The 24,000-nt window shown below is 46.9% G+C and overlaps 1 protein-coding gene across 1 annotated transcript in view; it reads right to left on the bottom strand.

Moving 5' to 3' along the window:
* Positions 1-24,000, bottom strand: part of LOC127003109 (relaxin receptor 2-like) — a 179,145-nt gene that overhangs the window by 17,694 nt on the left and 137,451 nt on the right. The window contains exons 13-14 of the mRNA XM_050869523.1: positions 12,431-12,523; positions 10,838-10,905 (exon numbers count right to left, since the gene is read on the bottom strand). Coding sequence (XP_050725480.1) covers positions 10,838-10,905; positions 12,431-12,523 — 161 coding nt within the window. The remainder of the gene's footprint in view (positions 1-10,837; positions 10,906-12,430; positions 12,524-24,000) is intronic.

Below are 24,000 nucleotides of genomic sequence, written 5' to 3' on the forward strand. Positions count from 1 at the left end.
TAAGTGATCTACTTGAAGTTCTGAAATCTAAGGCTGACTTGACAATCACCCATTGAACCTATAGTCGCCTCCCCTGTGACATGCGGCAGCGTACGTACCTGTGATTAGTCGTGTTACCAGTCTGGATGGAGCAATCAAAGGGACACGCAGATCAGTCCGTGGTCAAAGAGGGCGACGGATTGGTATGATTGAATTTTGGAATTGAATGGGAGCTTAAGGAGATATGGTGATGATAGGAAGAAGAGGACAAGGAGGAAACATGGAGACATTTTAACATGGAAACACGGACGAGCAGGCAGTAGAAAACCTGTTGGTTCATTGCGAGGCTGCCTGCTTTTAGCGCTTTAATGCAGTCCGTCAGCCACTAGACTGACCTGCGAAAAGATCAAAACACATCTGTACGTACTCTTGGATACGTTTAGTTCACTCCCGACTCAGCAAAGTGACGGTCAATGTGATTCTTAAAGGAGTTGATCGTTTTCGCACTAACTATCACTGCAGGAAAGCTATTCCAGTGGCGGACGACTCTGTTTGATAAATAGCTTCTGCCGATCCTGAATCCTGAATCGATTCGCTTGAATGGGATGTATTCATCCTTACGAGGTGTCACAACCGACTAGGTCTTTGTGCCCAAGACGCTTGAATTATTCCTTTAATTATCGCAAATCACCTGTGTTCTTCTGGGGCTTGTAACAATTACACTTCAATTCAATAAGTGACACTTGTTAATAAAAATGTAGCTGGTCATTCTTTTTGTTTTATTTATTTGTAACCGAGAATATAAATGCCGTCCGGAAGCCTAACCTCATCAGAAATCGTTCTTGCATGGAAGTCAAGCGAAATCAAGCAGAAATGGGCTTTAAAAACAAATTTTTGCATTACAATATTTGCTCAGTACCTACTTTAGGTGGATCAGTGTCGCCTTCGACGAGGTTTGGGCGCTTAGCATCTCGACAGAAACCATACCATACATTATTTGATCTCCGTGAGCGACACTGACTTCCGCTCCAATAGTGTTTCACTCCACCCTAACTCCTGGCCTTAAACGACATCACCTTTGACCTTCCCACCCTTCTGGTAGCGGCATGCGTCCATCCAGGGTCTTGGTCCATCTCACACAACAACGAGCAGTCAGCTGAGGGCGGAGTATAACATGTTGGAAGAGAAAGCCGGTGACCCCACGGAGACACTAACACTGGGGGATACCTTATCGTCCTTGTGTTGTGACGGTGTCTGTCGAGTTGCTTGACGCCCTAAAATGTTTCTTAATAAATTTCGTCGAAGGCGACACTGATACACCCAAAGCAGGTACTTAGCAGATATTGTATGCGGTATGCGGGTGAAGTGTTTTCACCTCAGGGAACTAGACGACCCTTCCTTGCATAGTCTCAGGTCACCCGTGGACAAGGTGTAATACCTGATCTGTCTCCCGTGCCAGGGTCACGGTGAAGCCTCTGGGCAGCAGCAGTGGTGGATTGGACAGCAGGCAGAGGATCTCTTTATGAGACAATGGCTGGAGTTCTAGGGTCCTAGTCAGTTGGACCATGCCTAATTATTTAGGCCTGCGGTGTAGAGGAGTGTGGCGACCTCTACACTTAAAAGCCTCCCTGGAAACCAGTTGTCGGTGTGAAATCCCCGTCCCTCCCCTCTATCGACGGTACTCCCATCCCTATTCTGCATAACAGCTGGTTCTTGTTTTCTCCTGAAAGAGATGTCTTACGTGGGCCATTTGAGGTTGTACCTCCCGGCTTCTAGCTGGAGTTTCTGAGGATTTTTCTTATACTCAAGGAATATTTCAGATTTTTGGTGTCTCAGGAAGGGCGTCTGATACTCTCTAGAGTTGGTGGAGAACACCTGGTGACAGGTGCCACTGGCCAGGTCTCGAAAGGGTCGCAGAGTTGGGTTAGACGTTTCGGAAAGTGGGAACGAATTGCTGGTTCCTCTCCTCCCTTGCCAGCTCTGATCTGTGTGACTACGCCGGCCTCGTTCTATGGGACAAAACTTCGAGGATAATAGCTGAAAAGCGCCGGGTTGTGAAAGTTTATCTCGTGACCGAGGCTCAGGACAATCGATTGGTCTTTGAGGCGTTTTCAAGACCCTGTGGGAGCGAACTCCCAGTGTTGGAGGCATCTAACACAGCAGTATCTAATTTCCATGCACAATTTTTATCCAATTCAATTGATGGTCACACTTTAAGTTATTTCGAAAGCCCTTTTAATATTTGCCCAAACTGTTAACTCGCTTAAATTTCTAACAATGCCTTCGAACCTTAAGTGTGACGTCTGTCCCGGACGATTTGCAGCTCAGTTCTTCCAGCTGAGTAAAACTTGCCGCCCCTGCGTTCAAAGATTACAACTTCAGAAGGCTGTGACTGTATGGAAAGTCAAACATGATGATCTTGAAAAGAAATTCGAAGCCCTTCAGGAATTTGTTTCAAATAATGTGGCAGTGACTCCACCATCGATGGTGGAGAGGCCCTCCACCGAGACTGTGCCCTCTCCAGACGACCCTCCTGGTTCACGGGAGGACGTGTTACCTGCCTCACAGGTTGACTCCCAGCCTTCCTCACAGGCTAACCCCCAGCCTGCCTCACAGGCTAACCCCCAGCCTGCCTCACAGGCAAACCCCCCAGCCTGCATCACAGGCTAGCCCCCAGCCTGCCTCACAGGACAACCGCCAGCCTGCCTCACAGGCTGACCCCCAGCCTGCCTCACAGGCTAACCCCCAGCCTGCCTCACAGGCTAACTCCCGGCCTGCCTCACAGGATAACTTCCAGCCTGCCCCACTTAACGCTTCTCTTCCTGTTTCGCAGGATATCGGGTTCCAACCTGTAAGGTATGGAGCCAAACCGAAGCAGGCAACCAAGGATTTACTGACCCCCACTACCTTCAATAGGTTCCAGGTGCTGACAGACACCATGGAGGATGAGTATGAGACTCGCCTAGTTGGGGACTCCATGGTGCGTGGATAGCTGGTTGAGTTATGTGGTCGTTCATCAAACGGCCGCAGAAAACGTTACTGCTATCCAGGTGCCAGACTGGACATCACCGCAGCGTGCGATGATGTCACGAGAAATGTCGACCGAAACACCCTCTTTGTCATTCACGCGGGGACAAATGACATAAAGACAACCCGTTTTGAGGAACTGCTTGAGAAATACCGCCACATGATCAAGCAGTATAAACGTAAAACGGATGCCAGTAACATCATAATCTCAGGAGTCCTCCCGAAGTTCGGTGCCGAATCTAGCTTTTACAGTAAGGCCTTCAGCACAAACAACAGACTTCAGTCCCTTTGCTCACAAGAAAACGCCCATTTCGCTAACTTGTGGAACAGTTTTTACTATGATTCAGACTTGTTCCTTGGTGATTGCATCCACTTAAACCCTGTTGGAGCAGCCCATTTCGGGAGGCTGCTCTGTGACCAAGTGGCTCTTCGAAAGCCAAAAAACGCGGAGGCGAGAACACCAGCAGCTCCACCGTAAGGGAGCACTCAACCCGCAAAACCCCCGACTCGAATCACATTAAAGCTTGCTATGTAAACGCTCGCAGCCTACGTAACAAATTTGAAGACTTAGAAGTCCTCGCAGCTACAAATCATTATCACATCATCGGAGTCACAGAATCTTGGATAGACACTTCAAATAGAGATTTCATTGCGGAATATAGATTACCGGATTATACCATATTTAGTCATGAAAGAGAGAACAGACGGGGTGGAGGCGTTATCTTTTATATCCACAACTCTCTCCATCCAGTATCCGTGAAAACATATATCATAACCAATGTAGACACGGTCTTCATTGAAATTAAAAATAAATCTCGTAAAATAGTAATTGGACTTATCTACAGACCGCCAGGGCAGACTCTTGATATCGACCACACATTAAGTGAATTATTATTAGAAACAAGTAGCAGTTGCGAGGCAGTAATTGTTGGGGACTTTAACTTGCCAGTGAAAAGATGGGGTGAACCGTTAAACTGTCATACAGGGCTCGACCTGTACACAAATTTACTAGAAAGTGATTTGCATCAACACGTTCAAGAACCGACTCGGGAATATAATATACTTGACCTTATCTTTTCAACGACAGCTGATCTAGTTTACGAAGTAAATGTTGGTCCAATTTTTAGCTCTATCGATCACCGAACAATCACATTCAGTATCAATATGAAAGAAAGTAAAGTAACTCCTAGTAAAGAAAAGGTGCCTGATTATCAGAGAGCGAATTTCGTAAGACTTCGATCAATTTTAAATAGTTCTGACTGGACTAAAATCTCGGCGGAAACAGATACTGATAAATCTTGGGGGGCCTTCGCCACAATATTGAACAATGCCATAAGCATATGCGTACCCTATCGTAACAGACATTCAGCTTTTAAGAAGAAACCCAAATGGTGGAATAACGAAATTCAAAATAGCCTATCTCTTAAAAAACGCGTATATAGTAGATACATATCAACTCAGAGTGAGGCTGACAAACTAGAGTTGGACAGAATTCGCCGCGAAACCAAGAAATTAATAAAAAGAAGCAAGAAAAATCTTGAAGAATATATAGCGGAAACAAGTAAATCTAATCCTAAAGATTTTTTTAGCAATGTAAATAATAAAAAGTCACTCACTTGTGGTATCGAACCGCTTGCTAATGACAATGGTAACCATACGAACGATGAAAATGAAATGGCTACAATCCTAAATAACTTTTTCGCATCCGTATTTACCGACGAAGATTGTTTATCACCTCAACCGCCGGAGGTTAGAAGGACCGAAAAGATGTTAAGTGGCGTGCTCATCGTAGAAAGTGACATTTTACGCACAATTGAAAAGATTAAAGTAAGCAAAGCTCCTGGTCCAGACAAAATTACTCCAAGGGTCTTAAAATAAATCAAACATCAAATTTGTAAACCGCTCTCCATCATATTCAATAAATCTTTAACAGCCGGAAAAGTTCCGTCGGATTGGAAAGTAGCAAATGTCACACCAATTTTCAAAAAGGGGGGCAAGTCTCATCCACGAAACTATCGACCAATTAGCCTGACATCAATTGTTTGTAAGTTAATGGAGACTATCATTCGCGACAATATGGTGAAATTCTTCGAAGAAAATAATATAATAAACAATTTGCAACATGGCTTCCGTAGTAAACGTTCTTGTTTAACGAACTTACTTGATTTTTTTCATTATATTTTTGAGGTGTTCGATGAAAACAGATCAGTAGATATCATATCTGGATCTTCAAAAGGCATTTGATAAGGTCCCCCACCAACGATTGCTCAGCAAACTATTGGCGCACGGTATCTCGGGTAACATTCACAATTGGCTTGTGGACTGGCTCTCTGAGCGGAAACAGAGAGTAGTTCTAAATGGTGTTACATCCAACTGGCTCAATGTCAGAAGCGGCGTACCTCAAGGATCAGTGCTTGGCCCCATGCTCTTCATAATTTATGTTAATGATATCGATGATGGGCTCACTTGCAAAGTATCAAAATTTGCTGATAACACAAAAATTGCTAGTAAAGTAACTGCGACACTTGACGAAGAAGCCTTACAATCAGATCTAGATTGACTTGCACGTTGGGCCAATCAATGGCAAATGAAATTTAACGTTGACAAATGTAAAGTGTTGCACATCAGAAAAAAAATAACAATCGCGTTCGGTACGTAATGAATGGCCAACAACTTTCTGTAGTAAGTAAAGAAAAGGATCTTGGAATTACTATATCAAGCGATTTAAAGCCCGGTCAGCATTGTCCAGAGGTAGTTAAAACTGCAAACAAATTGGTTGGCTTCATTGGACGAGTCTTTAATAATAAATCGGAAAAAAATAATATTAAAACTGTATAATTCATTGGTTCGACCCCGTCTAGAGTACTGTGTACAGTTTTGGTCTCCCTATTACAGAAAAGACATAGAAAAGTTGGAACGGGTTCAACGAAGAGTAACAAAGATGATTCCTAGGTTGAGAAATTTATCATATGAACAAAGGCTTAAAGAAGTAAATTTATTCAGCCTATCAAAACGAAGAATGCGAGGCGATCTAATAGAAGTGTTTAATATGTTTAAAGGATTCAGTGATATTAATGCAGAAGATTACTTTACAATTGATCGATCAAATAGAACAAGAAGAAATCACGATTTGAAGATAAGTGGTAAAAGATTATCGTCGCACGAAGCTAAACACTTCTTCTTCAATCGAGTTGTTAATGTTTGGAACTCTCTACCCTGTGATGTCGTTGATAATACAACAGTTACGGCCTTCAATAATAGATTAGACAAGTATTTTGAATCCAACCAGCAGCTAAGATATTACTCATTGTCGTAATAACGTTAAGTTCTTTCGAATACTGGTGTCCTTGTCTGCTTTTATCGCCCGGTTAGTGGTAGCAGTAATGGTAGTTATTTCCTCTTTCCTACATAAATTCCATGCAGTTTTTCCATTCTGCATGGTTCTTTTTCCTTTCCTGCCAGCTTTGGCTGGAGGGATGGAGGGGTGGGGAGGAGCCTTCGCCTTTGCTGTCCTTCATCTTCCACCTTTGATTAGATAGTTAGTGTAGCTTGTCACAAACAGCCTCGTCAGGACCAGCAGTTCTGCTGTTGTTTGTTCTTTATTTGTGTTACTTTGTAACGTTAATATTTTTTTTTTTAAAGCCCATTTCTGCTTGATTTCGCAGGGCTTTCATGCAATAACGATTTTTGATGAGCATAGGCTTCCGGACGGCATATATTTTATCTCGTTTAGAAATAATTATAAAAAAAAAAACGCAAATGATCAGCTACATTTTTATTAAAAATGATGTCACTTATTATATTAAAGTGTAACTATTACAAGTTATTTATTCAGTACCTGCTTTGGGTGTATTAGTGTCGCCTTCGACGAAGTTTATCGAAATATTTGGGCGCTTAGCATCTCGACAGAAACCGTACCATACATTATATGATCACCCGCTGGCTGGAAACTCTGAGTATACCTGGTTGTTTGAAAGAGTTGATGGTATTCGCATTTACTAATTCTGAGGGAAGATTGTTCCAGTGGCGGATGACTCGGTTTGAAAAGAAACTCCTTCCAATGTCTGTGTTACATCGTTATTTCTAGTTCTTGAGTTGGTTTGCAGTTCAAAGAATTTGGAGTAATCGACGTTACTAAATTTTTTCAGGTACTTGAAGACTTGAATCATATCCCCTCGTAGGCGTCTTTTCTCCATTGTAAAGAGATCGATTCGCTTGAGTCGTTCCTCGTACGGTTGAGCCTTTAAGGTTGGAATCTTCTCCGTGGCGCGTCGTTGAATCCTTTCCAGTAAATCAATGTCCTTTCTGAAATTAGGAGACCAGAACTGTACTGCATACTCGAGGTGCGGTCTTACCATGGAATTATACAAGGATAGGATCACGTCTGGCTTTTTACACTAGAAGTTAGTTGTAGTGTGAAAAGTTTGGAGTGATCGACATTGCTGAGTTTTTTCAGGTACTTGAAGACTAAATCTTGTATCAGGTCTTTCCGCAATCGTCTATTTTCCAACGTAAAGAGAATGAGTCGCTTGGGTCATTCTTTGTATGGTTACGTCATCAACGATGGTATCATTTTCGTAGAGCGCGGCTGTACTCTCTCGAGTAATTTTTGAATGTCTTTCTTGTAATTAGGTGACCAGATGTGCACGGCGTATTCCAGGTGGGGACTTAACTAACGAAATATACAAAGACAAAATAACTCCTGGAGTCTTATATTCGAAGTTCCTCGCTTTGAACCTGAGCATAGTATATATTTTCTTGCAGGCGTTCTTGCAGTTTTTGTTTGCCTCACGTCACTCCGAGGCCTTTTTCCTCCTCCACTACCTGTAGTGATTTCCCACCCATGTAGTACGCGTGGTTACTATTTCTGCACCCGAAGTGCATTACTTTACATTTATTAGTGTTCAAGGACATTTGCCACTTTTCTGACCACTGAGTGATCTGGTCTAGGTCTTAGGGTGATTTTGCAGTCTGCATTCGTGAGGGTCTTTCCACCAAATTTTGTGATGTCGGGAAATTTAGAAAGGATAGATTTTAATCCTAGTTCTAGATCGTTGAAATATATAATAAAGATTATGGATCCCAACACTGAATACTGTGGCACTCCACTTGTAACCGGGAGTCACTCGGAGGTCGAGCCAATCTTTCATCCACGCAATTAGATTGTCTCCTAGTCCCGCCGGTTTATTTATAGAGGAGTCGTTCGTGTGGTACCATGTCAAAGGCCTTTTGAAAGTCTAGATACATAACGTCACTGGGGATATGATTATCGAAGGACGACAACGAGGAGGAGGAGGAGGAGGAGGAGGAGGAGAAGAAGAAGGAGGAGGAAACATGGAAATGCAGGCAACAGAAAGCCTATTGGCTCTTTTTTTTTTTTTTTTTTTTTTTTTACGTAGCGGCCTATAGCGCCGGTAGGCTTCTTCCCTGTGGGGCCTGATGGTCGGCCCAAGGCTTCTTCCCGGTGGGGCCTGATGGTCGGCCCAGCCCGTTCTGGCGCAGGCGAGTGTTTATATTGGCGCCATCTTGCATTGGCTTATGCTGCCCTCCCGGAGCTCATCTTTAATCCTAGAATTTAGAGTCCAGGTTGATAGGTGGTCTTCTGGACAGCACATAGGTAGTTTTAAGCCACTCGGCGGCTGCTGAAAAATCCCAGCTTGGTGGCACCGAGCGGGGATTGAACTCGCGTCCTCCTTTTTTGTTTTTTTTTTTCTTCATTGCAGCCTGATGGTCGGGTAGGCTTCTTCCCGGTGGATCCTGATGGTCGGTCCAAGGCTTCTTTCCGGTAGGTCCTGATGGTCGGCCCAGCCCGTTCTGGCGCAGGCGAGTGTTTATAGTGGCGCCATCTTGCATTGCATCGCGGTGCTGTTACTCTGTCGACCGCTTTGGTGATTTAATCTGCTCGACAGCCACTCCGACGCAACGAAATGACGGTCGATTATATATTTGAAAGAGTTGATGGTATTCGCATTTACTAATTCTGAGGGAAGATTGTTCCAGTGGCGGATGACTCGGTTTGAAAAGAAACTCCTTCCAATGTCTGTGTTACATCGTTATTTCTAGTTCTTGAGTTGGTTTGCAGTTCAAAGAATTTGGAGTAATCGACGTTACTAAATTTTTTCAGGTACTTGAAGACTTGAATCATATCCCCTCGTAGGCGTCTTTTCTCCATTGTAAAGAGATCGAGTCGCTTGAGTCGTTCCTCGTACGGTTGAGCCTTTAAGGTTGGAATCTTCTCCGTGGCCCGTCGTTGAATCCTTTCCAGTAAATCAATGTCCTTTCTGAAATTAGGAGACCAGAACTGTACTGCATACTCGAGGTGCGGTCTTACCATGGAATTATACAAGGATAGGATCACGTCTGGCGTTTTACACTCGAAGTTCCTCGCTATGAACCCGAGCATAGTGTTGGCTTTCTGATATGCTTTTTTACAGTGATTCTCGTGTTTCAGGTAGCTGCTGATAGTGGCTCCAAGATCCCTTTCCGCCTGCATCGCCTCCAGAGGTTTCCCATTCATGATGTATATGTGGTTACTATTTCTGGACCCAATATGCATGACTTTGCATTTGTCAACATTAAAGGACATTTACCATTTTTCCGACCATTCGATAATGTGATTGAGGTCTTTCTGAACGATTTCGCAGTTGGTCTTTGTGAGGGTCTTTCCACCCACCTTGGTCTCATCATCAGATTTTGATATTGTGGATTTCGAGGTCATTGATATATATGATAAAGAGAATGGGTCCCAGAACTGACCCTTGAGGCACTCCACTAGTGACTGGAAGCCAATTGGAAGGCTGTCCGTTGAGTAGTACTCGTTGTTTTATGTCGGTGAGCCAATCTCTTATCCACGCGATCAGATTGGCTCCAATGCCCGCCGAGTGCAGTTTCCTAAGGAGTCGCTCGTGCGGTACCTTGTCGAAGGCTTTCTGAAAGTCCAGGTATATAACATCACTGGGGATGTAGGCATCTCGGTTCTTATATATACCTTGGAAGAAATTAATAAATTCGTTAGGCAGGAGTGTTTGTTTCTGAAGCCATGCTGGGTGTCGGAAATTACATTATTGTTTTCTAGAATCTAAACAAGTTTGTCTCTAATAATCTTTTAGAGTATTTTTCCTGTCACTGATGTCAAACGTATGGGCCTGTAGTTTAATGCAGGAGGAGGAGGAGGAGGAGGAGGAGGAGATGGAGGAGGAGGAGATGGAGGAGGAGAAGAAGGTGGAGAAGGAGGAGAAGTTGGAGGAAGAGGAAGAGGAGGAGGAAGAGAAATGGAGGAGGAGAAGAAGGTGGAGAAGGAGGAGAAGTTGGAGGAAGAGGAAGAGAAGTTTGTGATAGAGAGAGAGAGAGAAAGATGAACCAAGAAAGTAAACTCGAAATTTTATGGAGTAAAATTTGAGGCCAAAGAAGAAATAAAAAAAAGGGTGGAATATGTTGTAGGGTGGGAAAGAAAGGGGATGTAAATAAACTATAAAAAAAAAAGGGATATGGATAGAATGAGGAACCATCTGAGGAAAATTAGTAGGAAGCGAAGGTGAGTTATGGGGAAGACTACTTAGAAGGCAAAACAGGCAAGACTCAGGAGAAAACAGGAAAGACACTAAGATTCACAGGTCAGGGGTAGGTAAGTAGAGGTGTGCGGCAGAACCACTTATACAGGCGAGGTGCAGGTGAACATGAGGGAGCCACTTAATGTGATAAATGAGCTGGAGGAGGAGCTTGATGAGACAGGTGAGTAATAGATGAGTAGGGGGAACATTTAATAGGAAATGTGGGTGTTGCCGGTGAGCGGGGGCCATTTAGAGACAGGTGAACTGAAGGGATCACTTACCGTCAGTCTTGGGGCTACAGTCGGGCACATCGAGGAAGTAACCGCAGTACCTGAACCTCTTGAAGAAACTGCCGGAGAGGAAAGTGTGGCATTAGGGAGGTATGTATTGAGCGTGTGACTTTTGTTCAGGCATTGTAAGGAACAGTCGCAGCGTGGGACGGACACAGAAATGATGAAACTGAAAAGGTGACAGGAAGGCGGCAGAGAAGAGAAAATGGGGAGTTTAAAAATAAGAAAAACGTGAAGAAACAAAAGTTTGTGAATTTTCGTAACATTGTTTCCTTATTACTTGGTGTTAGAATTTCTTGTCATTACTCAAATACATGAAAAATGTGAGCCTGAAATAATTGTTTGGCCCCCTTCGTAATAAAATAACGAACATGAAACACTCAAACAAATAGTATAACGTCACTTACACAAAATATAAATATACTAAAAGAGCAAAGTAAAATACAGAACAAAAACAGAATAAACACTCGCTTTCTTGAACTACTGTTTACCACATCCTTCCCTCCTTCCCCTCACTCATCTCTTCATGATATCTTCCCTTCCTTGTCCTCTCCTCTCCTCTCCCTTCTTACCCATCACGTGTCCTCACCCTTCCCTCTAGTCTCAGTCCAACGTCTTTCCTTCCTCTGTTTCATATAATTCCTTTTGCCCCTCCCCATTTTCTATCTCCTTTCATTCCTTTCCTTTCACTATTTACCGTTTTCCTTTACCTCCACAAACTTTCCTTCAGAGGTCGTTGTGGGGAAACAAATTAAAACCAGAGAATTGTTGCCAAAGTTAGTGAAAAATGCCAACAATTGCTATCTCTCTCTCTCTCTCTCTCTCTCTCTCTCTCTCTCTCCATCACACTAGTTTTGAACACACTGCTCTTCTTTCTTCCATTTCCCTTTTACTACCTTTCCGGCATTCCCTGTCTGTTCCTCCCATTCCCCACGAATCCACTCCATGCATTTTCTCTCCCTTCCTTTTCCCCATATTCTCAGTCTGTCCATTCCCCAAAACCTTGTCTCAATATATTCCATCTCCTGTCAGTTCTTTCGTTTCCCCTATTAATTCTTTCTTCCTCTCCGTGCACCGAGTTCCCCATTCCTCCCTCTCCCTTTCCCCTCTCACCCCATCACTTGTCACATTCTGTTCCATCCCCTGTTAGTCCTTTCAAGGCACTTGATATCTCTCCTTATTTTTTTTTCCGTTCATTCAGTTCCCCATTTCCCTCTCTCCCTATACATGTTTAGCTTACCCCCTTTCTGTTCCCCGCTCTTCCAGTCCCCCATCCTCCTTTCGTCCTCCATTTCCCATTCACACTATTGCTCCTCCTCTCGTTCACTTATCCACGCACTGTTTGCTTGCTAATTTGTAATCAGCATTTCAATTAGTACTCGTTTGAAAAACTGGATATACTGAGCAGGTATAGAAAATGTTAAGTTTAGGACCGATAAACACTTTCTGTATTGACAGTGGATCGTCTTTATACCGCAGCTTTTTTTTTTGGTAATGTTTTTTTTTTAATGAGTGCTAACGGGAATTGTGCGTACGAGTTGGTGAATACGTCCTCTCCACTCCCATCCACTTGCAAACACTTACACGTGGGTGAGGATGGCGGTGCGGGACTCGTGATGGAGATCGGTGGTGATGTTGGCCAGCAGCTCCGAACTCAGCTCCAGATTGTCCATCCACCTGGAGAGACGAGAACAGGTGTGTGGAAGGGAAGGTGTATGAGGGTAAGAAAGGTGTTGGGAAAGGAAGGTGTGAAGGGTTAAAACACGTGAGTGGAAGGGAAGGGGTGGAGAGGTAAGAAAAGGAGTTGGAAAGAGAAGGTGTGGAAGAGTTAAAACATGTGTGTGGAAGGGAATGGATGAAAGGGTAAGGAGAGGTGTGGGAAAGGGAAGGTGTGAAGGGTAAGGTGCGAGAAAGGAAAGAAGGAAATGTGCTTAAAGGCTGTCAGGTGTGGGGGGTTAGGAATTGCTTGGGTGATGGTCTCTGGGCCGCTCATTGGCTGTTGTTTACTAGATCTAACCTGCGGCAAAGTATGTTAGTCGTGACATAGCTTACTATCTCTCCCTTTCTAATACCTGTGTCAACACTGTTAGTATCTAAATGTAGTTATTCTTATAATCGCTCTTCCTTATGGCTATTTATTAGTGTATTACCATAAATAATGGAAATATATTTCAGGATTAATGATAGCACGATGAAAGAGAAGAAAAAGTTATTGCCTTAAGCCAATGTTTACGTTATGACTACGTAGCATCACTATGGTCAGTTTCATTCCGTCTGTCCACTCGCGAACGTAGATGTTGCAACTGCGCATTGTTAGTTCGTGATTGCGTGAAGATCTACTTTATATTTCCAGAGATATATTCGAATGTTTGTGCATATAAAAAACCCTCAAGCCATCTTTTATGAACCACAAACGTGCCGATTTGCATCGATAATCACAATACAAGCACACGAAAGAACAACTTGTATATCAAACAGTATAGTCTGATCATACTCGAACGATTCATAGCCTTTCAGATACCCATCTTTCATCTCATTCAGCTACATAAAGTGACATCCGACTCTGCAAGCGTCTATACATAAGGAATTTTGATGTGTTGCATGTAAACAGCATGGGTAGCCTAATATTCGAAACAGCCTAAAATCGCATTCAACAGTTACTACTTACTATTTCATGTTATTTTGGTTATTAATCATTATTTACATGCATCAGATTATTAAGATACCCTTTATTTGCACGTGCAGAGCCAGATGTCTTTTAATATACCTGAAATGAGCTATCAGTCAATGAATTTGAAAAACCAAAGATCGTTCGAGCATGATGACTAAGTTATTTCATACCAGTTTGTATTTTCGTGTGTGTGTGTGTTAGATTATCGATGTAAACGACTGAGTTATTTTTTGTATACATAAATATATTATTGAAAAATAAGATTAAATGTCTATCACAACAGTTGATTTTCACGTATTCACGAACTACAAATGCGTAGGTGCCACATCTATTAAAATTCCCACTTTGTTGGTGGACAGATGAAATGGAACACACTATACACATTATGACCAAGCCAGGACTAAAAATGTACCAAGAAATCTTTTAGTAAATGAGTTAACGAATGACACTGTGAAGACTGTAGCCTTGCACTTTGTAGTAGTTAAAAGTAGTAAAAAAAGTCTAGCCTTAACAGTCGCTTCCGTCGCTGGATATTGTCCGTTTACGTGAATTCCGACTTAGTTTTGTTGTGAAGGTCATATCATTTTTATTCATAATAGTTCAAAAGGCACATATTCATCAATAATGATATTATTCCATTAGTTTTTATCTGTGCAATCTGTTATCTTACAGCTCAAAATGGGTTTTAGTAGAAATTTTATGCACGTTAGAACAAGTTAAGAATCAGCCAATGAGAGCGCAGTACCGTCACCCAAGCAATGATACCAAGCCCGCGAGTCCATCCTTGAAGGATTAGGGCCACCAGCTCTCGAGGAGCCGACTTTGTTTTATAGCAACGAGTGTATGAAGAGAGTAAGGTGTTGAAAGGAAGGAGAAAGCGTGGGAAAAGTAAAGAAAACTGTGGAGAGGAAAAATGTGGGTGAGGGAAACATATTTAGGAAGAAAGGATAAACAGGTATAAGAAAGATCAGGAAATTATTGAGAAAGGATAAGAGGTTGAGGGAAAAGAAAAGAAAGGAGGGAAGAAAAAATAAAAATGAGAAAGGTAGTGAAGAAGTGGTTTTCGAGATAATGGAAACAATAATAGGAGGGGGTTAAAGTAAAAAGGGAAGGGAATCGTGAAAGGGAAGGGAAAAAACATATTCTAGGGCAGGAGAGATAAAGGGAGTTTACGAGAGGAAATAAAACACACAGGCCACGGGGGAATGAAAGATAGGAAGTAAAGAAGTACGGGAAGCAGTAAACGCCGGGTTCTGGGTTCACGTTTCCGTTTCATCAATGGGTGACTATTTTCAACAACCGTCGAGTGTCCGAAGACCAGCCACAAGCCGCCTGTCAACCCTAACTTCTGCAACTTTGGATACGTGGAGCACCGGAGGGGGGAGGGAGACAAGGGGAGTAGATAGCCGGTGCCCATTTCAGATAGTCTAAGGTCCCTACGACCCTATACAGCAAGGAAAATAGGAAGATAAGGGAGAACTGGGGAGAAAAGGAGAAACTAAAAAGGAGACATAAGAAGATAAAAAAAAAACGATGTTCATTGACCAGTAAATGGAAAGAATAGATGAATGAAAACGTGAATGTATGAAGTGGGAAACAAGATGAGTGATAGATTGAATTAAGGACAAAAAAATGAACGAAAAGGAGAATAAAGCCAGATGATGATAATGACTATAGACTAGAGGTAGAGGAGACGTGCGGCGAGATAAGAAAATTGGCAGGGGAGACAGGAAAGGAAGGGTGTAGGGAGGAGAGGGAAGATAATTGAAAAAAATGGATAATCCAAGAAGAGGAGTTTTATGAAGAGATACGAGAAAACGAGAGAGAGAGAGAGAGAGAGAGAGAGAGAGAGAGAGAGAGAGAGAGAGAGAGAGAGAGAGAGAGAGGATTAAGAAGGAAGAAACTAAATATTAAGGTGTTAAAATGAATGCTAGCAAAAGTTATACCAGAACATTATACAAATAAGACGAGGTGAATGGATGAGGTAGAAGAGAGTAATAAGGAAAAAAAAGTGTAGGTCGTGAGGATAACAAAACCGCAACACGAAGAGACTGTTTCTCTATCAATAAATGTTGAAACTTGATAAGAGCTGATTCTGCGCGTTAGTAATTGATACACAGTGAATAAAAATAATATAGCAACATGGCCACACGAGATTTGAATGAAATAAAAAAATAGTGCTCTGCGATTTATTCATGCGTGCGACAACAATGGGGAGAGAAACGGAAAGCAGTAAAAAGAAGAGAACAACGTGTAAATGTATTAGATAAACTTGACTCCTCCTCCTACTCCTCCTCCAAAAAAAGGATGCCAGCTTTATTGAATTTCATCGGCAGGAGACGCAAAAAAGAAAGACCAAATACGTAAGGACAGTAGAAAGCAGGCATTCCAGTACCTGTGTGGCAAAGATTCAGTCAGCCTCTCGTGTCGTCCTCCTCCTCCATGCATTGTGGCAAACAACAGACTGGTTATGATCGACAAGGCAACACGGAATCCTTGAACAAAATTTTTAATCTCTTATTTATTTATATACTTATACATATATAATGAAAGATGCAGAATCAAGGCAAAACAAAAAACAAAAAAAACAAAAATCCGAAAAACACTGCTCCCGATGGAGGACAAAATGAAATCCGAATAAACAAAATTGGTTGCTGTTATGATACTCGCGCTTTTGAAAGGATTTAAGTCAAAGAAAATAGGTTTTACAGAGCTCATCAGTGAAAGGGAAGATATGATGACTGTTGGGCAATGATACTATATTAACTTGTGTCTGGAGGCTGGGCAGCACAGAGAGGAATTGAGTAAACAATCGTGTGCAGCGAGGCCCCGGAAAGGGGTAGTCATGCAGTTATGAAGTATATACAAAAGTTAGCATAAAAATGTGACTAAAGATAGGAAGGGAAGCAATTTGGGGTAGACTTTAAGGGGTAGAAAGCAGTCAGTAAGAGGAGGGTTGAACTTTTTGTATTTGATGACCATGGCGCCAGTAGGCTTTTGGAGGGGCCTGGTGGACGATCGCAGCCCGTTAGTGGCGCAGGCAAATGATATTCAAAACGGCTGCCGTGGAATATATAGTCTACACTCTACATTATCCGTCTATATCATCGACACGCCTCCAACACCTGCAAGTCCAACACACGTCCTCCTACACACCTATTACGGCACACCTACTTGTCATGATATACCTACCCTCCCACATACTTTTCATGACACACCTACCCTCCCACACACTTTTCATGACACACCTACCCTCCCACACACCTGTCACGGTAAACCTACCATCCCACACACCTGTCACGACAAACCTACCTTCCCACACACCTGTCACGGCACACCTACCCTCCCACACACCTGCCATGACACATCTACCCTCCCACACACCTGTCACGGCACACCTACCCTCCCACACACCTGTCACAACACACCTACCCTCTCACACCTGTCACGGCACACCTTCCCTCCCACACACCTGCCATGACACATCTACCCTACCACACACCTGTCACGGCACAACTACCCTCCCACACACCTGCCATGGCACATCTATTCTCCTACACAGCTGTCACGGCACAACTACCCTCCCACACACCTGTCATGACACACCTACCTCCCACACACCTGTCATGACACACTTACCATCCCACACACCTGTCACGGCACACATACCCTCCCACACACCTGTCACGGCACATCTACCCTCCCACACACCTGTCACGGCACATCTACCCTCCCACACACCTGTCACTGCACACCTAACATCCCACACACCTATCACGGCACACCTACCCTCCCACACACCTGTCACGGTACACCTACCATCCCACACACCTGTCACGACACACCTACCATCCCACACACCTGTCACGGCACATCTACCCTACCACTCACCTGTCACGGCACACCTACACTCCCACACTCCTGTCACGGCACACCTACCCTCCCACACACCTGTCACGGCACACCTACCTCCCACACACCTGTCACGACACACCTACCCTCCCACACACCTGTCACGGCACACCTACCATCACACATACCTATCACGGCACACCTACCCTCCCACACACCAGACATGACACACCAACCCTCCCACACACCTGTCACGGTACACCTACCCTCCCACACACCTATCACGTCACATCTACCCTCCCACACACCTGTCATGACATACCTACCCTCCCACACACCTGTCATGACATATCTACCCTCCCACACTCCTGTCATGGCACACCTACACTCCCACACACCTGTCATGACAAACCTACCATCCCAAACACCTCTCACGGCACACCTACCCTCCCACACTCCTGTCATCGCACACCTACCCTCCCACGCACCTGTCACGGCACATCTACCCTCCCACACACCTGTCACGGCACATCTACCCTCCCACACACCTGTCACTGCACATCTACCCTCCCACACACCTGTCACGGCACACCTAACATCCCACACACCTGTCACGGCACACCTACCCTCCCACACACCTGTCACGGCACACCTACCATTCCACACACCTGTCACGGCACACTTACCATCCCACACACCTGTCACGGCACATCTACCCTACTACTCACCTGTCACGGCACACCTACACTCCCACACACCTGTCATGACACACCTACCACCTCACACATCTGTCACGGCACACCTACCCTCCCACACTCCTGTCACGGCACACCTACCCTCCCACACACCTGTCACGGCACACCTACCCTCCCACACACCTGTCACGACACACCTACCCTCCCACACACCTGTCACGGCACACCTACCATCACACATACCTGTCACGGCACACATACCCTCCCACACACCTGTCACGCTACACCTACCCTCCCACACACCTATCACGTCACATCTACCCTCCCACACACCTGTCATGACACACATACCCTCCCACACACCTGTCATGACATATCTACCCTCCCACACTCCTGTCATGGCACACCTACACTCCCACACACCTGTCATGACACACCTACCATCCCACACACCTGTCACGGCACACCTACCCTCCCACACTCCTGTCACGGCACACCTACCCTTCCATACACCTGTCACGGCACACCTACCTTCCCACACACCTGTCACGGCACACCTACCCTCCTACACACCTGCCATGACACATTTACCCTCCCACACACCTGTCACGGCACACCTACCCTCCCACACACCTGTCACGACACACCTATCCTCTCACACATATGTCACGGCACATCTACCCTCCCACACACCTGTCATGACACACCTACCTTCCCACACACCTGTCATGACACACCTACCCTCCCACACACCTGTCATGACACACCTACCTTCCCACACACCTGTCATGACACACCTACCCTCCCACACACCTGTCACGGCACACCTACTCTCCCACCCACCTGTCATGACACACCTACCTTCCCACACACCTGTCATGACACACCTACCCTCCCACACATCTGTCACGGTACATCTACCCTCCCACACACCTGATATGACACACTAACCCTCCCACACACCTGTCACAGCACACCTACCTTCCCACACACCTGTCACGGCACACCTACCCTCCCAAACACCTGACATGACACACCAACCATCGCACACACCTGTCACGGCACACCTACCCTCCCACACACCTGTCACGGAACACCTACCATCCCGCACACCTGTTATGACACACCTATCCTCCCACACACCTGTCATGACACACCAACTCCCCCCCACACCTGTCACGGCACACCTACCCTCCCACACACCTGTCACGGCACACCTACCCTCCCACGCACTTGTCATGTCACACCTACACTTCCACACACCTGTCACGGCACACCTACCCTCCCACACATCTGTCATGACACACCTACCCTTCCACACACTTGTCATGACACACCTACCCTCCCACACATTTGTGAAGACACACCTACCCTCCCACACACCTGCCACGGCATACCTACCCTCCCACATACCTGTCATGACACACTAACCCTCCCACACACCTGTCATGGCACACCTACCCTCCCACACATCTGTCACGGCACACCTACCCTCCCACACACTTGTCACGACACCCCTGTCACGGCCCACTTACCCTCCCACACACCTGTCACGGCACACCTACTCTCCCACACACCTGTCATGACACACCAACCGTCTCACACACGTCACGGCACACCTACCTTCCCACACATCTGTCACGGTACGCCTACCCTCCCACACACCTGACATGACACACCAACCCTCCCACACATCTGTCACAGCACACCTACCTTCCCACACACCTGTCACGGCACACCTACCCTCCAAAACACCTGACATGACACACGAACTCTCCCACACACCTGTCACGGTACAACTACCCTTCCACACCTGTCATGACACACCACCTCTCACACACCTGTCACGGCACACCTACCCTCCCACACACCTGTCACGGAACACCTACCCTCCCGTACACCTATTATGACACACCTATCCTCCCACACAACTGTCATGACACACCAACTCCCCCCACACCTGTCACGGCACACCTACCCTCCCACACACCTGTCACGGCACACCTACCCTCCAAGCACTTGTCATGACACACCTACCCTCTAACACACCTGTCACGGCACACCTACCCTCCCACACACCTGTCATGACACACCTACCCTCCCACACACTTGTCATGACACACCTACCCTCCCACACACTTGTCAAGACACACCTACCCTCCCACACACCTGTTTTGGCATACCTACCCTCTCACATACCTATCATGACACACTAACCCTCTAACACACCTGTCATGGCACACCTACCCTGCCACACACCTGTCACGGCACACCTACGCTCCCACACACTTGCCATGACACACCTGTCACGGCCCACCTACCCTCCCACACACCTGTCACGGCCCACCTACCCTCCTATACACCTGTTATAGCACACCTACCCTCCCACACACCTGTCAAGGCCCACCTACCCTCCCACACACCTGTCACGGCCCACCTACCCTCCCACACACCTGTCACGGCACACCTACCCTCCCACACACTTGTCATGACACACCTATCCACCCTTACTTGTCATGACACACCTACCCTCCCACACACCTGTCACGGCAAACCTACCCTCACACACACCTGTCATGACACACCTACCCTCCCACACACCTGTCATGACACACCTACCCTCCCACACACTTGTCATAACACACCTACCCTCCCACACACCTGTCACGGCACACCTACTCTCCCACACACCTGTCATGACACACCTACCTTCCCACACACCTGTCATGAAACACCTACTCTCCCACACACCTGTCACGGTACATCTACCCTCCCACACACCTGACATGACACACTAACCCTCCCACACACCTGTCACAGCACACCTACCTTCCCACACACCTGTCACGGCACATCTACCCTCCCAAACACCTGACATGACACACCAACCATCGCACACACCTGTCACGGCACACCTACCCTCCCACACACCTGTCACGGAACACCTACCATCCCGCACACCTGTTATGACACACCTATCCTCCCACACACCTGTCATGACACACCAACTCCCCCCCACACCTGTCACGGCACACCTACCCTCCCACACACCTGTCACGGCACACCTACCCTCCCACGCACTTGTCATGTCACACCTACACTTCCACACACCTGTCACGGCACACCTACCCTCCCACACATCTGTCATGACACACCTACCCTTCCACACACTTGTCATGACACACCTACCCTCCCACACATTTGTGAAGACACACCTACCCTCCCACACACCTGCCACGGCATACCTACCCTCCCACATACCTGTCATGACACACTAACCCTCCCACACACCTGTCATGGCACACCTACCCTCCCACACACCTGTCACGGCACACCTACCCTCCCACACACTTGTCACGACACCCCTGTCACGGCCCACCTACCCTCCCACACACCTGTCACGGCACACCTACTCTCCCACACACCTGTCATGACACACCAACCGTCACACACACCACACCTGTCATGACACACCAACCGTCTCACACACGTCACGGCACACCTACCTTCCCACACATCTGTCACGGTACGCCTACCCTCCCACACACCTGACATGACACACCAACCCTCCCACACACCTGTCACAGCACACCTACCTTCCCACACACCTGTCACGGCACACCTACCCTCCAAAACACCTGACATGACACACGAACTCTCCCACACACCTGTCACGGTACAACTACCCTTCCACACCTGACATGACACACCAACCCTCTCACACACCTGTCACGGCACACCTACCCTCCCACACACCTGTCACGGAACACCTACCCTCCCGTACACCTATTATGACACACCTATCCTCCCACACAACTGTCATGACACACCAACTCCCCCCACACCTGTCACGGCACACCTACCCTCCCACACACCTGTCACGGCACACCTACCCTCCAAGCACTTGTCATGACACACCTACCCTCTAACACACCTGTCACGGCACACCTACCCTCCCACACACCTGTCATGACACACCTACCCTCCCACACACTTGTCATGACACACCTACCCTCCCACACACTTGTCAAGACACACCTACCCTCCCACACACCTGTCACGGCATACCTACCCTCTCACATACCTATCATGACACACTAACCCTCTAACACACCTGTCATGGCACACCTACCCTGCCACACACCTGTCACGGCACACCTACGCTCCCACACACTTGCCATGACACACCTGTCACGGCCCACCCTCCCACACACCTGTCACGGCACACCTACCCTCCTATACACCTGTTATAGCACACCTACCCTCCCACACACCTGTCAAGGCCCACCTACCCTCCCACACACCTGTCACGGCCCACCTACCCTCCCACACACCTGTCACGGCACACCTACCCTCCCACACACATGTCATGACACACCTACCCTCCCACACACCTGTCACACACACATGTCATGACACACCTACCCTCCCACACACCTGTCATGACACACCTACCCTCCCACACACACACCTACCCTCCCACACACCTGTCACGGCACACCCACACACCTGTCATGACACACCTTCCCACACACCTGTCATGACACACCTACTCTCCCACACACCTGTCACGGTACATCTACCCTCCCACACACCTGACATGACACACTAACCCTCCCACACACCTGTCACAGCACACCTACCTTCCCACACACCTGTCACGGCACATCTACCCTCCCAAACACCTGACATGTCACACCTACCATCGCACACACCTGTCACGGCACACCTACCCTCCCACACACCTGTCACGGAACACCTACCATCCCGCACACCTGTTATGACACCTATCCTCCCACACACCTGTCATGACACCACCAACTCCCCCACACCTGTCACGACACACCTACCCTCCCACACACCTGTCACGGCACACCTACCCTCCCACACACCTGTCATGACACACCTACCCTTCCACACACCCACACACCTGTCACGACACCCTCCCACACACCTGACATGACACACCAACCCTCCCACACACCTGTCACAGCACACCTACCTTCCCACACTGCACACTACCCTCCCCTCAAAACACCTGATGACACACGAACTCTCCCACACACCTGTCACGGTACAACACCCTTCCACACCTGACATGACACACCAACCCTCTCACACACCTGTCAGGCACACCCACCCTCCCACACACCTGTCACGGAACACCTACCCCATTCCACCTATATATGACACACCTATCCTCCCACACAACTGTCATGACACACCCCCACACACTTGTCAAGACACACCTACCCTCCCACACACATGTCACTGCACACCTACCAACACACCTGTCATGGCACACCCACTCACACACTTGCCATGACACACCTGTCACGGCCCACCTACCCTCCCACACACCTGTCACGGCCCACCTACCCTCCTATACACCTGTTATAGCACACCTACCCTCCCACACACCTGTCAAGGCCCACCTACCCTCCCACACACCTGTCACGGCCCACCTACCCTCCCACACACCTGTCACGGCACACCTACCCTCCCACACAATTGTCATGACACACCTCTCCACCCTTACTTGTCATGACACACCTACCCTCCCACACACCTGTAACGGAAAACCTACCCTCACACACACCTGTCATGACACACCAACCCTCCCACACACCTGTCATGACACACCTACCCTCCCACACACTTGTCATTACACACCTACCCTCCCACACACCTGTCACGGCACACCTACTCTCCCACACCTGACATGACACACCTACCTTCCCACACACCTGTCAGAAACACCTAAACCACACACCTGTCACGGCACATCTACCCTCCCACACACCTGACATGACACACTAACCCTCCCACACACCTGTCACAGCACACCTACCTTCCCACACACCTGTCACGGCACATCTACCCTCCCAAACACCTGACATGACACACCAACCGTCGCACACACCTGTCACGGCACA

The sequence above is a fragment of the Eriocheir sinensis genome, chromosome 24, assembly GCF_024679095.1.
Source record: "Eriocheir sinensis breed Jianghai 21 chromosome 24, ASM2467909v1, whole genome shotgun sequence".
NCBI lineage: Eukaryota > Metazoa > Arthropoda > Malacostraca > Decapoda > Varunidae > Eriocheir > Eriocheir sinensis.